The 12,400-nt window shown below is 43.6% G+C and overlaps 1 protein-coding gene and 1 non-coding gene across 11 annotated transcripts in view; one reads left to right on the top strand and one right to left on the bottom strand.

Annotated features, from left to right (window-relative positions):
- The window catches only part of ATP6V1C2 (ATPase H+ transporting V1 subunit C2), an 83,109-nt gene that overhangs the window by 29,650 nt on the left and 41,059 nt on the right, over positions 1-12,400 (top strand). For all 10 annotated transcript variants that reach the window (XM_043469357.1, XM_043469358.1, XM_043469353.1 and 7 more), the window contains one exon: positions 956-1,023. In XM_043469357.1, the coding sequence (XP_043325292.1) occupies positions 956-1,023 (68 nt within the window). The remainder of the gene's footprint in view (positions 1-955; positions 1,024-12,400) is intronic.
- TRNAM-CAU lies at positions 9,270-9,342 on the bottom strand. Its single transcript has one exon. It is a non-coding gene; the product is annotated as a tRNA-Met (tRNA).

Here is a 12,400-nt window from a genome sequence, read left to right as displayed (position 1 = left end):
AGCATCCACTCATTGCTTACTTACTACATGTGAGGCATTGTATTAGCCCAAGGGTACAAAGATTTAAAGAAGACATGACTTCTGCCTAAAGTTACTTAAAATCAAGTCCTCTGAAAAGGAATAACACTTCTAGGAATATCCAGGGTTCGTGGTTTCCTAATTACTTCTCAATGTCTGATGGGTGGTTGATGACGTGAGAATGAACTTTTTCCTTCTGATTCTGTGAGTAGGCAATATGATTTTGGACATGGTAGCAATTTCCACATGAAGAAACAGGTCGTCATAAGTAACCTATCCTGAAAAGAAAAGGACTTTCCTAAATGAGAGCTGGAGGTAAAGCTGGGCTTGCCCCAGAAAGGTCAATGTTAATAACAGCAGAGAGGACCAGACAGAAGGCTTGGCCATACTAACTTGGAGGAGAAAAGGCTTTCAGAAATGGTAACTTCCTCGATTGGCTTTTTGTCACATCTTTTCCTCAGCTCTGAGGATTAATCCCCTGAAGAGCAAACTGTCCTTCTCTTTTTCTGTCGTTTCTTTTTAAATTTTATCCCACTCAGTTATGTGGGATCTTAGATCCTCAACCAGGGTTCAAACCTGCGCCCCCAGCATTGGAAGTGTGGAGTCTTAAGCACTGGACTGCTAGGGGAGCCCCCTAGACTGCCATTCTTAGAGGAAAGTGAGCTGAGGCCAGACCAGGACACATAATCACTCCTGCCTGTGGCTGAAATGACAGTTTATCCTCTTGGCCAAAAAATAAAATAATAGTAATAACAATAATATTCCCAAATCCACTGGTTTCTCTTGAGAGCCCTTCTCAGTTTCCAGTCTGACCGTTGACCAAGGAAAACTAAGTCAAGGTGGAAGTTAGAGAATTCCCTGCCCTGGAGTTGAAAGGGCACTCTCCCACCCCCCTGCTACAAAGTCTGAGCCCCTAACTTCTCTCCCATCTTTCTAGGTGGGGACCTTGGATTCCCTTGTCGGCCTCTCTGATGAGCTGGCGAAGCTCGATATCTTTGCTGAAAGGTAAAATATTTCTTATTTACTACATACAAGTGAGAATGTGCCAGTGTTGTCAGAAGACACAGTGCTTTCGCTTTGGCTGGCCCCAGACGTCACAGGAAGAGCCGGGTGGGTCTTCGTGAGGGTGCAGGAGACCTTGAGGAGATTTGCTTGCTCAGGCAGCATGTTTTTTTAGGGGGGCTGCCCTTCAGAGGACTATGGAATAAGGTGCTGAAACACTTAGAAAAATATGATGCAGCTTACCCCTGCCAAAAGCTTTTCAGTTTTTTTTGTTTGTTTGTTTGGTTTTGTTTTTGTGGGAACATACGCACATGCACATCATTAAAAATTCAAATTACAAAGAAAGACTGTCCAGTAAAATCTGCTTTTTTCTCACCTGTTTTCCAGTTTCCTGTCCCCTTGTTTTCCCTCTTTTAAGGCAATGTCATTATAATTTTTAGGAAAGCCTTCCAGAGACAGTCTGTACCTGTAGCAATAAATATGAGCATATTCTTAAAAATAATTTTATACAAATGATAGCATATATCTTGCACCTTGTTTCCCTGCCCTGAAACCCATTTCTTAGAGATAGTTTCATGTCAGCCCATAATTATAAAAAACCAGCTGTATTACCTTGACTAAATGTAAGCTAATTTATTTGAATTTTCCTATTGATGGACATTTAAGTTTTCTAGTGTTTTGCTATTACAAACAATGCTGTAATGACTGTCCTTTTTTGTACTTCTTTGTGCCCATGTAGAAGTGGGATAATTATTTTAGAGCCTTAAAATCATTTATTTTAAAAAATTATTACAAACCTGGTACATAATCATTGGGAAATATTTATGGATCATTATTGTTGTTAATTCACTAAGTGACATCCAACTCTTTTCGACCAGGCTTCTCTGTCCATGGGATTCACACATTTTACATGCTTTTCCCTTCATATGTTATTCTTTGGATCTCACCGTTATTAATCCACTGTAATGTTACACCATATGGATTTGCCATAATTTATCTTTCAGGTCGATTTTAAATAATAATACTACCTTGTCTTGGTGTAGATAAAACTCTGTGGTTTAACAACTGTTTGCACTTGGTTCTAAGAAAAGTACAGATGAAATAGGTGACAAAAGAGTCTTCAGGGGCCAGGGCATGCACCTACCACTCTGCATGTCCAGGGGAGACTAGGTTTTGGCTGCTTGATCCTCTGTAGAGGGTTTCCTTTTTTTTTCTTTTGCTTGTGCTGGGTCTTCATTGCTGCGTGGGCTTTTCTCTACTTGCAGCTAGTTGGGTTTATTCTCTAGTTGCAGTGCAAGGCCTTCTCATTGCAGTGGCTTCTCTTGTTTCAGAGCACAGGCTTCTTCAGTATTTGCAGCGGGTAGGCTCGGTACTTGTGACACAGGGGCTTAGTTGCTCCCAGGCATGTGGGATCTTCCTGACCCAGGGATCGAACCCATGCCTCCAGCATTGGCAGGTGGATTCTCTACTACTGAGCCACCCACGGTTGCCTATTTTCAGGGACTGTGGACATGTGCTTTTATTACCTTCTCAGGGGAATGGTGATTTGGATGCTGTGGCCTTTTCTGATTCATTTTAATGGAAATTGTAGATCTAGGATTTCTAGTGATCATACTAGAGGTTTCTGATCTGCAGCTTGGTGCAGGGGAATGGTGATTTGGATGCTGTGGACTTTTCTGATTCATTTTAATGGAAATTGTAGATCTAGGATTTCTAGTGATCATACTAGAGGTTTCTGATCTGCAGCTTGGTGCCATGAGCTGGAAATTACATTTTCTGTGTTCTACTTGCTGTTCAGCCACCCATCACCTAAGAATAAAAAGAAGCCCTTTGTTAGTAACATTTTGCTCTGTGTGGGATGTTGGACTAACCACATAAAGGCAATCCTAATCATCAAGTAGTTTGTAGCTCACAGTCCTCGAGAAGGAAAACCTTCACCTTCCTCATCTGTAAAATGGGATAGTGGTGATCATCTCTGTGCTTTCAGGGAAGAGTGAAGGGGAGTCAAATCATGTTGAATCAAGAATGATCAAATCCGAGGACGTGTTCTAAGAATCACTGACATCCAAGAAACCAGTGGGTCGGTCCCTTAATATCAGCTCCTTTCGAAGGCTGCTCCACCCATGGGGAGGTGGGTCTGACAGATACCGAGGAGCCTGGCCCACTATTCTGGACTGGCGATGCCTTTTCCTGGCAGCCCTGACAAGCAGCAGGATGCTGTGCAGTAAAGGTGCAGCAGCATTGGCCTAAGAGTAAATTGTTAAAAAAAAAGAAAAAGTGTGAATTGTTCCTAGGCCTGCTGTAGAAATGACAACTAGTCAGTATTTTAATTTTTCTGGACCTTTCTTTGCTACCGGTTTTCTTCCTTAAAAAGGTGCATGTCCTTAACCTCTGCCTTATTCACCAGAGCCCTTTCTATCTCTCATAAAATTCTGTGATCTTAGATTATTATCACTTCCACTTTCCTTTTTTGTTTGTTTTTTGGTTTGGTTTTTTTCAGTAGTCCTGTGCCTATTGGTTACACAAATTACTTGTGTTTAAGAAAATAATGAGCAAGGCAGATTAAGGCTGTAATTGTGAAACAGAACCTGAATGAGAGTTTTTTTTTTTTAATATATAAACAGAGTGAGGTACGGCAGAATGAAAATCACTGTGCCTTGTTATTTTTTTCTTTGTGGGTGCATATTCCCAAGAGCCTTCCTATCAGGAGAAGAAAAGTGGTGTGGACTGAACACCCTGAAATTCTTATTTTTAGCATTCATCCAGTCTAGAGGTCAGATAACTTTTGTTTGGGGATAAATGCTGGAGCTTCTGGGGTAAAATAATGGGAAACACTGATAAAATACAGAGATCAGCTTCAGTTAGAAGGACCCAAGTGTTATTAGATAAATAAAGGCTAGCTGGGAATGTAACCCAGGCAGCATGAACCCGTCAACACTGCTTCTGGTTAGGAGAGCAGAGAAGGATCTGGAGTTTTCAAGGTGTATTGTTTCCACCTCCTTTTATTATTTATTTACCTGGGGCACTAGAGTGTTTTTCCGTGTAGCTGGAAGGCAGTTTTTGCTTGCTTACTGGAGCCTTCCTTTTATTTTTGATTGATTGCCCCATACCATCTTTGGTAATTTACCCTGTGTTTACATTTTGATTCACGAACATTTGAGAAACCAAATGATTTTTCCTTGAAAAGAGCCCTCCCTCCCTCCCCCTCCTTTTTTTTTTTCCCCTTCTATGTTTGAGTTCTCAGTATCTTAGCCTGTTTTGTGGTGCTGGTTAAAATATTACATTTCACTGGCACTTGGGCTGTCAGACGCACCTCGTGAGTTTCTTTGGTGCTTTGGTGACTGTCACCTGCCCCTGAGAGCATTTCCTGGCCTGTGGAGTCGCTGGTGGATTTTCTTTAACCACATGGTTCTGTGAAGCTGACTGCGGGCTGGCTGATGAAAGATTCCATATCCGAATGTGGATGTCTGTTTAGTGATGCGGGTCTCAGAGAGTCAGCTCTTCAAAGGGCACTCTAGAGACAAGCAAAATATGTTACCCAAGCTTCTCTTCTCTGCCCCTGCAAGAATATCAGGTCAAGATTATCTGCATTGACGCAGCTTAGATTCACTGGACAAATATCAGCTGAATGCCTGTTTATGCTTTCTGGAGTCCTCAGGGCTTGGTCGTCCTGCTGCATGTGAGCCGACTTCCTGCTCCCTGGAATGACTAGCCTTCCCCACATACTACTCTCCCTGTTATTGCCTGTTTCCCCCCTTTCAGCTCCCCCAGACTCTTCTCCCAACCTCAGCCCCCACCTTCAGACTCTACTAGTATTGGGCTGGCCAAAAAATTCATTTGGGTTTTTCTGTAAGACAGTACAGAAAAACCCGAATGAGCTTCTTGGCCAACCCAATGCCACTGAGCACACCTGTCCCCTCCTTCGTAACACCTTCCATGGTGCCCTTGTATATTTTCTTGTGGTATCACTGGAAGACTGTCTTCCCAGCTAGACTGTAAGCTCCTGAAAACCAGCTGAATGAATGAACAGAAGAAAGAATCCTGGAATATTAGAGCTGACCAGGTCTTTAGAGATCTAATCTAACTCTTTCATATTCCAGATGAGGAAACATGCCTAGACAGAAGCTTCTGGAAAGAACTGGGTGGGCTGGGGGAGTAGAGGGGAATAGACCTTTGATCCAAATTCAATAATTCGCCCATTAGTGGTCAGTCTGATCTCTGCCTTGTTGTTGTTACTCACTAAGTCGTGTCCAACTCTTTGCGACTCCATGAACTGTAACCTGCCAGGCTGCTCTGTCCATGGAATTTTTCAGGCAAGAATACTGGAGTGGGTTGCCATTTCCTTCTCTAGGGGATCTTCCCAGTCCAGGGATTGAACCTCCATCTCTTAGGTCTCCTGCATTGATAGGCAGGTTCTTTACCACTAGCGCCACCTGGGAAGCCCAGAGCTGAAGGCAGTGCTTCTCAAACAGACGTGTGAGTCCCCTGGGGATCCTGACAAAATGCAGAGTCCAACTCAGCATGTCTGGGCTGAGCCTGGGATTCTGCATTTTTTCGCAGCTCCCCAGTGATACGGGTACTGCTGGAGACCACCCTTGGTGCAGCACAGTCGAACAGGGGCTCTCAGAGTGTCATGTGGGTCAGAATCATATGGAAGATTTGTTAAAACATGGATTTCTGGGCTCCCCTTCCAGAATTTCTGATTCAGTAGCTGTGATGCGGGACCTCAGAATCTGCATTTCTGCAAGTTCTCAGATAAGCTGATGCTGCTGGTCTCAGTGCTAAGACTGAGAACTGCTTCTTTAAATGGTGACGGGATGATCTGTTTCTGGAAAGTTTAAAATATGTCACTCTAGGTATTGGGGCTTGCTGCACTTTTAGGAGTAGTTCTGTTCCTCCAAATTTCCAGGATTCTAGAGTTTCCTCTTTGGGAGAAGTGTATCAATTTTGGTAATTTTCATTTTCCTCAAAAATAATCCACATTGTTGACTTTTCCAAGTTATTTGCATAGAATCAGCTATTTTTGTTTTGTGATTGTCTCTGCTAATTTCTCTTTATCTCTCTCTGTTTTTTGGTGTTTTTGTTTGATAAGGCTATCCAACAGTTTGCCTATCTCACTCTTTAAGAGAAGCAGCTTTTTTCCCTCAATTTTTTAAAATCAATCTTACACTCTTACAATTTCTAATTTTCACATTTCTGCATTTATCTTCATTCCTTTCTCTTGCTTTGTTTGGGTTTGTTTTCTTGCTCTTTTCTGCAAACATAACTGGGTTATGTGATGCATTCATTTATGTTCTTTTTGTTTCATTCTGTGATGTTTAAGGCAATGGATTTTTCTCAGTGTATTACATAACTGTTGGCATGGGGAATTTTCATTATCGATTTTTTTCTATGTGTTCTGCGAGTTTTTTAACCTTTATAAAATTTCTAGACTGTTCTGTTCTAAACTGTGGAGCTTTTTTGTTGTTTCTGTTTTCGTTTTGTACTTTTGTTGCTTTGTTGTTAGAGAATAAAAAAAAGAGAGAAGTGCTATTTCTATCTTCGGACATTTGACATTTTCTTTGCTGCTTTTTCTACGTGTTATATGGGTGCCTATGTGGATGCCTTATACGGATGTAGTCTCTAGTTTTCCTTGTATAGAGTGGATATATATCTGTTGGTGCAACAGCATCAATGATTTCCATATCTGCTGTGTCCATGTTTCTAATCTTGATGCACTTGGCTACTCTTATTGCTGAATCACAAAGGTCTGTGATGGTTATGACTCCCTGTGATGTTCTCTGGTGCTTCTGTTACATTGTTCTGGCCTTGAGTCCCCAGAGAAGTATCTCGGGATGCTGCTGGTTGTTGGTTGCTAGGCACCACGCTTTGATTACCAGTTGTTTGCCAGGCACTGTGTTAGGTGCCTTCCATTTCCCTGGTGGCTCGGTGGTAAAGGATCTGCCTACCAATGCAGGAGATGCAGGTTCCCTTGCTGGGTTGAGAAGATGCCTTGAAGAAGGAAATGACAACCCACTCCAGTGTGCCTGCCTGGAGAATCCCATGGACAGAGGAGCCTGGTGTCCATGGGGTCGCGAGAGTCAGACATGACTTAGCAACTAAACCACCACCACCATTTCTGTTTCCTCATGAGATCCTCACCATGTTCTAGATAAGAACCCTGATGTTCTCAGAGTTAAGCCGCTTAGCTGATGAGCATCGGGCCTTCACCCGGTCAATCTGCTTCTCTCTGTTCGGAGCAGATGGTGGTTAACTTCTTCCTTTCCTGCCCTGGCTCTGTCTCCTCTGTCAGGCCCTGCTGGGACAGTCGCTGCTTTGACAGGCCCCCAGCCAGCTCCCAGCAGCTCTCACCAAACCAGAAGTCACCTGCAGGGAAGGAGGGTTGTTGATTTCTGTGCAGGATGCGAGCGCCAGCCTCAAGCAACATTGTGAAACTCACAGGGTGACTCTCTGGAGGGGAAATTTAGCATCAGGCCCTTTCATTTTAGATCCGGGCCAGCTCCTGGGAACCATGACGCAACTGTTCTCCAGACCTCAGCCTGACCCTGTCCACATCACACTCTTAACGAGACTTGTTTTCAGGGGCTTCAAGGGCAGCTTTAAATGGCTCTTTTTTGGGCACTGGCTTCATGTCATTCTTGATGGACAGCTTATATGTATTCTTTCTCCTCTTCTGTGGTCTCTCCCACCTCAGTCAAAGGCTCCTGAGATCCAGGCACCTGTGTTCAAGCAAACAGTCTGGGCATCTCGTTTCTGATCATCCCTTTGAGACCCCAGTAAGGACTGAGCCCCATGGCCTACACCTCCCAAGCCTGTCCTGTATCCATCCACTCCTCTGCCTTCCTCCAGTTCACCTTCAACCCCTTCTGTATTTTTGCAACAACCCCCTGATATGTCTCCTGCTCGCTTTTCATCACTGCCCACACAGCAGCCCCAGTTATCTTTTTTAAAAAACAGTATCATGTGACTTTTTTGCTGGAAGACCCCTCCTGGTTTTCCAGTGCCCACAGTAGGAAACACATACACTTGACTCTGGCTCCCAGACCCCTAACTATCGGGTCCTAGGTGTCCCCTTCAAGGCTCACTGGCCCAATCACCTTCCATGATGCTGGCTCCATCTGGGTCTTGCACAACCTGTTCCCCCAGCCTACAAGGCCCCCACCTGCTGCCCCACATTAAAGGTGGGGGCCCCCTGTCCTCATCCCATCTCAGTTAGAATGTCAGCTCCTCCAGCGGCCGAGTCCCTGTAGGTCCTTTATTTTAATTCTCTGCCTTCCACGTGTGCATGCATGCTGTCGCTTCAGTTGACTCTGTGCAACCCCATGGACTGTAGCCCACTAGGCTCCTCTGTCTGTGGGATTCCGCAGGCAAGAATACTGGAGCGGGTTGCTGTTTCCTTCTCCAGGGGATCTTCCTGATCTGGGGACCAAACGGGCATCTCTTACATCTCCTGCATTGGTAAACAGGTTCTTTGCCACTAGTGCCACCTGGGAAGCACTCTTCGTTTGTGTGTCTAATGGAATATCTGCCCTAAGGAAACAGGGGCGGTATTTCTGTGTGCATCTCCTAGAGCGGAGCCTGGCGCAGAGCTGGTGCTGAATCAATATTTACTGAGTACACGTCCATCTCACAGTAGTGGGCCATCTCTTCTAGCACTTGTTCTATCCCCTGGGGAACCTAAAAAATTCATGGGTCCTGGGGCACCTCCTCCAGGGATGCTGATTGGGTTTGTCTGGGGTAGGACCTAGGAATCTGCATTTTAAGGAGGTGTTCAGTGTGATCCTGAGTCAGATGGGCTTCTGACTTTGAGGACTTATGTTATCAATAACATTTATATGGCTATTAGCCCATTGGATCCTAACGTACTTCTAGGAAGTATTAAGGCCAGGGATTCTAAATTTATATTTAAAAAGATAAGATATCTTTTAAATATAAATATAGATACTTATATTTAAAACAATCTTTATAACAAGGTTGTTTTTGTTTTCTGAACAGGTGATACATTCACATGTATCAAAAGCAAAACAATATAAGAGGTTTTACATGAGAAATTTCCCTTACACCTTACCCATCCAACCCCTCCCCAACCCCTGCTTAGGAAGCCACTTACTTGTATGAATTGCTTGGATACATTTTTTTTAATATTTATTTATTTATTTGGCTGCACTAGGTCTTAATTGTAGCATGTGGGATCTTCAGTCTTCATTGCAGCATACAGGATTTTTTTAGTTGCAGCATGTGGGATCTATTTCCCTGACCAGGGCTTGAACCGGGGCCCCCTGCATTATGAGTGCAGAGTCTTAGCCACTGGACCACCAGGGAAGTCCCTTGGATGCATTTTTGATGCTTCTTTATGCAAGTAGAGGCAAATTCCAGCATATATTTTTATTTCTTCCCTTTTCAAATACAATGGAGAAGGAAATGGCAACCCACTCCAGTATTCTTTTTTTTTTTTCATTTATTTTTATTAGTTGGAGGCTAATTACTTTACAATATTGTAGTGGTTTTTGCCATACATTGACATGAATCAGCCATGGATTTACATGTGTTCCCCATCCCAATCCCCCCTCCCACCTCCCTCCCCATCCCATCCCTCTGGGTCTTCCCAGTGCACCAGCCCCGAGCACATGTCTCATGCATCCAACCTGGACTGGCGATCTGTTTCACACTCGATAATATACATGTTTCAATGCTGTTCTCTCAGATCATCCCACCCTTGCCTTCTCCCATAGAGTCCAAAAGTCTGTTCTATACATCTGTGTCTCTTTTTCTGTCTTGCATATAGGGTTGTCGTTACCATATTTCTAAATTCCATATATATGCATTAGTATACTGTATTGGTATTTATCTTTCTGGTTTACTTCACTCTGTATAATGGGCTCCAGTTTTATCCATCTCATTAAAACTGATTCAAATGTATTCTTTTTAATGGCTGAGTAATATTGCATTGTGTATATGTACCATAACTTTCTTATCCATTCGTCTGCTGATGGGCATCTAGGTTGCTTCCGTGTCCTGGCTATTATAAACAGTGCTGCGATGAACACTGGGGTACACGTGTCTCTTTCAGATCTGGTTTCCTCTGTGTGTATGCCCAGGAGTGGGATTGCTGGGTCATATGGCAGTTCTATTTCCAGTTTTTTAAGAAATCTCCACACTGTTCTCCATAGTGGCTGTACTAGTTTACATTCCCACCAACAGTGTAAGAGGGTTCCCTTTTCTCCACACCCTCTCCAGCATTTATTGCTTGTAGACTTTTGGATAGCAGCCATTCTGACTGGCGTGTAATGGTACCTCATTGTGGTTTTGATTTGCATTCCACTCCAGTATTCTTGCCTGGAGAATCCCATGGACAGAGGAACCTGGTGGGCCTCTGGGGTCCATGGGGTCTCACAGAGTCAGACATGACTGAGTGACTAACACAGTTTCAAATATAAAGTCGTAATCCACATGTTTAGCATCTTGGATCTTTTTCACTTAGCAGTGTACCCTGGGAGAGATTTCTCCATCAGTGTATAGAGAGCCTTCTTGGTTTTAAGCTACCATGCATTCCATGTGGGGGAGGTTTATTGGTCAGTCCTAGAGGTGGACACTTGGCTTATTCACTTTTATGGAGAAGGGGGCCTGTTACCAACAGTGCTGCAGGGTATAATCTTGCTCCTACATCATTCCTTTGCGCATACAATTATGCATGTGTATCTCCAGGATGAATTCTTGGAAGTAAATTGCTGGGTCCTGGGTCAGGTGGCTCTGTAATTTTAATGGATGTTATCAGATTTCTCTGACCATTTTGAATTTCCACTAGCAGTGGAATTAAAAGAGTCCCCCATTTTCCTACAATCTTTCTAATCAAGTGTGCTGTCAAATTTTGGGATCTTTATGAACCTGGTAGGTAAGAAATGCTGCTTCAATGTAGTGTGGGCTTTTTTTTTAAGTGGCTTTATTTAGACATTAATGATGTGCAATAAATGGCAGGTTTTTAAGCTTCACAGTTTGAATAATGAGTTTTGACGTATATACACCAGTGAAGCCATCACCACAGTCAAGGTAATGAACATATTTGTTACCCTTGGAAGTTCTTTGCATCGCCTCCTTCAACACTAATCTGTTTTCTATCACTGTAAGAGTGCACGCATATTTTAGAACTTGTGGAATAATATGGTGAGTATTCTTTTTTTGGTTTGGTTTTTCCATTCTGCCTCATTATTTGAGATTTTTCTGTGCTGTGGTATGTATATTAATCTTTCTTTCTTTTTTACTGCTGAGTAGTATTCCATTTATTCACCCATTGGAAGATTTCCAGTTTTGGACTGTTTAAGTTGTGAATACCATGTATTATGTACTATTTTTGTATTGACAAATTTTCATTTCTTTTGGGTAAATACCTACCCCTTGAGGCAGCTAGGATCCTGGTACCCAAACTGTGACCCTTAAACCTTTGCATTGCTTCCTGACCCTGGGGGATGGGTATGGCTTGGCAGAGGGCCAGATCAGATCGTGGAGTCCCAGGGTGTGGCCCCTTGCCATGGACTAAGCTTGAAATAATGGCTGCACTGAATACTATTTTGTAGAAATAAAGAATACCGATTTTTATTTTAATTTTTTTTTACCATGCCATGGCTTGCAGAATCTTAGTTCCTCAACCAGGGATCAAACCCATTCCCCCTTATGTGGAAGTGTGGAGGGAGTCCTCATCACTGTACCACCAGGGAATTCTTGTGAATATTGATTTTTTTTTTTTTAAGAAATGCTCATTCTTTGCAAAGGTCACATTCTAGGAGATGAGGTGAAGGAGTAAAGAGACCATCTGCATCCTAGGTGGGACATGAGTGAAGCAGGAAAGACAGGGAGCCCTGTGGCTCTGAGGAGCGCTGAACTGATGTCCTGCTTCATATCCTCAGGCACTTGTCCAACCGGGCAGCCAGGATCTGCTGGTCATCTGTGTGTTTTCTCAGAGCCCCTGTATTTTGCAGCAGCTGACGATAGCGGGAGTAATAAACTTGCAGAGATCTTTTTGCTTAGTGGCGACCAGAGCACTTGTGCATTGTGATCATTTATATGGAGAAGGTGGGTTCCTGGTGTCAACCCCATGAGGGCAGTAGCTGTGGTCTGTTTGTTCACTACTGTTTCCCATAACACTGCCTGGTGCATGGCGGACGCAGTATGTTCTTTTGCTGAGTGCAGGAAGCAACCAGTTTTGGGTGGAGGTGTTCACCAATGCTGATTGTACTTGTTAGGGGTGCCTTGCCTTGAGGAGGGGGCACTTGGGCTGTTAGAAAGGGTGAGTAGCATCCAAGTGGCTCCAGAAGGCTGGCCCGGCAAGGGCAAGGGAGGGGAGGAGGATGGAGAAAAAGGAGGCCAGACAGGGTGGGGTGTTTCT

This window comes from Cervus canadensis, chromosome 5, assembly GCF_019320065.1.
Source record: "Cervus canadensis isolate Bull #8, Minnesota chromosome 5, ASM1932006v1, whole genome shotgun sequence".
NCBI classification, from domain to species: domain Eukaryota; kingdom Metazoa; phylum Chordata; class Mammalia; order Artiodactyla; family Cervidae; genus Cervus; species Cervus canadensis.
This window is presented reverse-complemented; position numbering and strand designations above follow the sequence as displayed.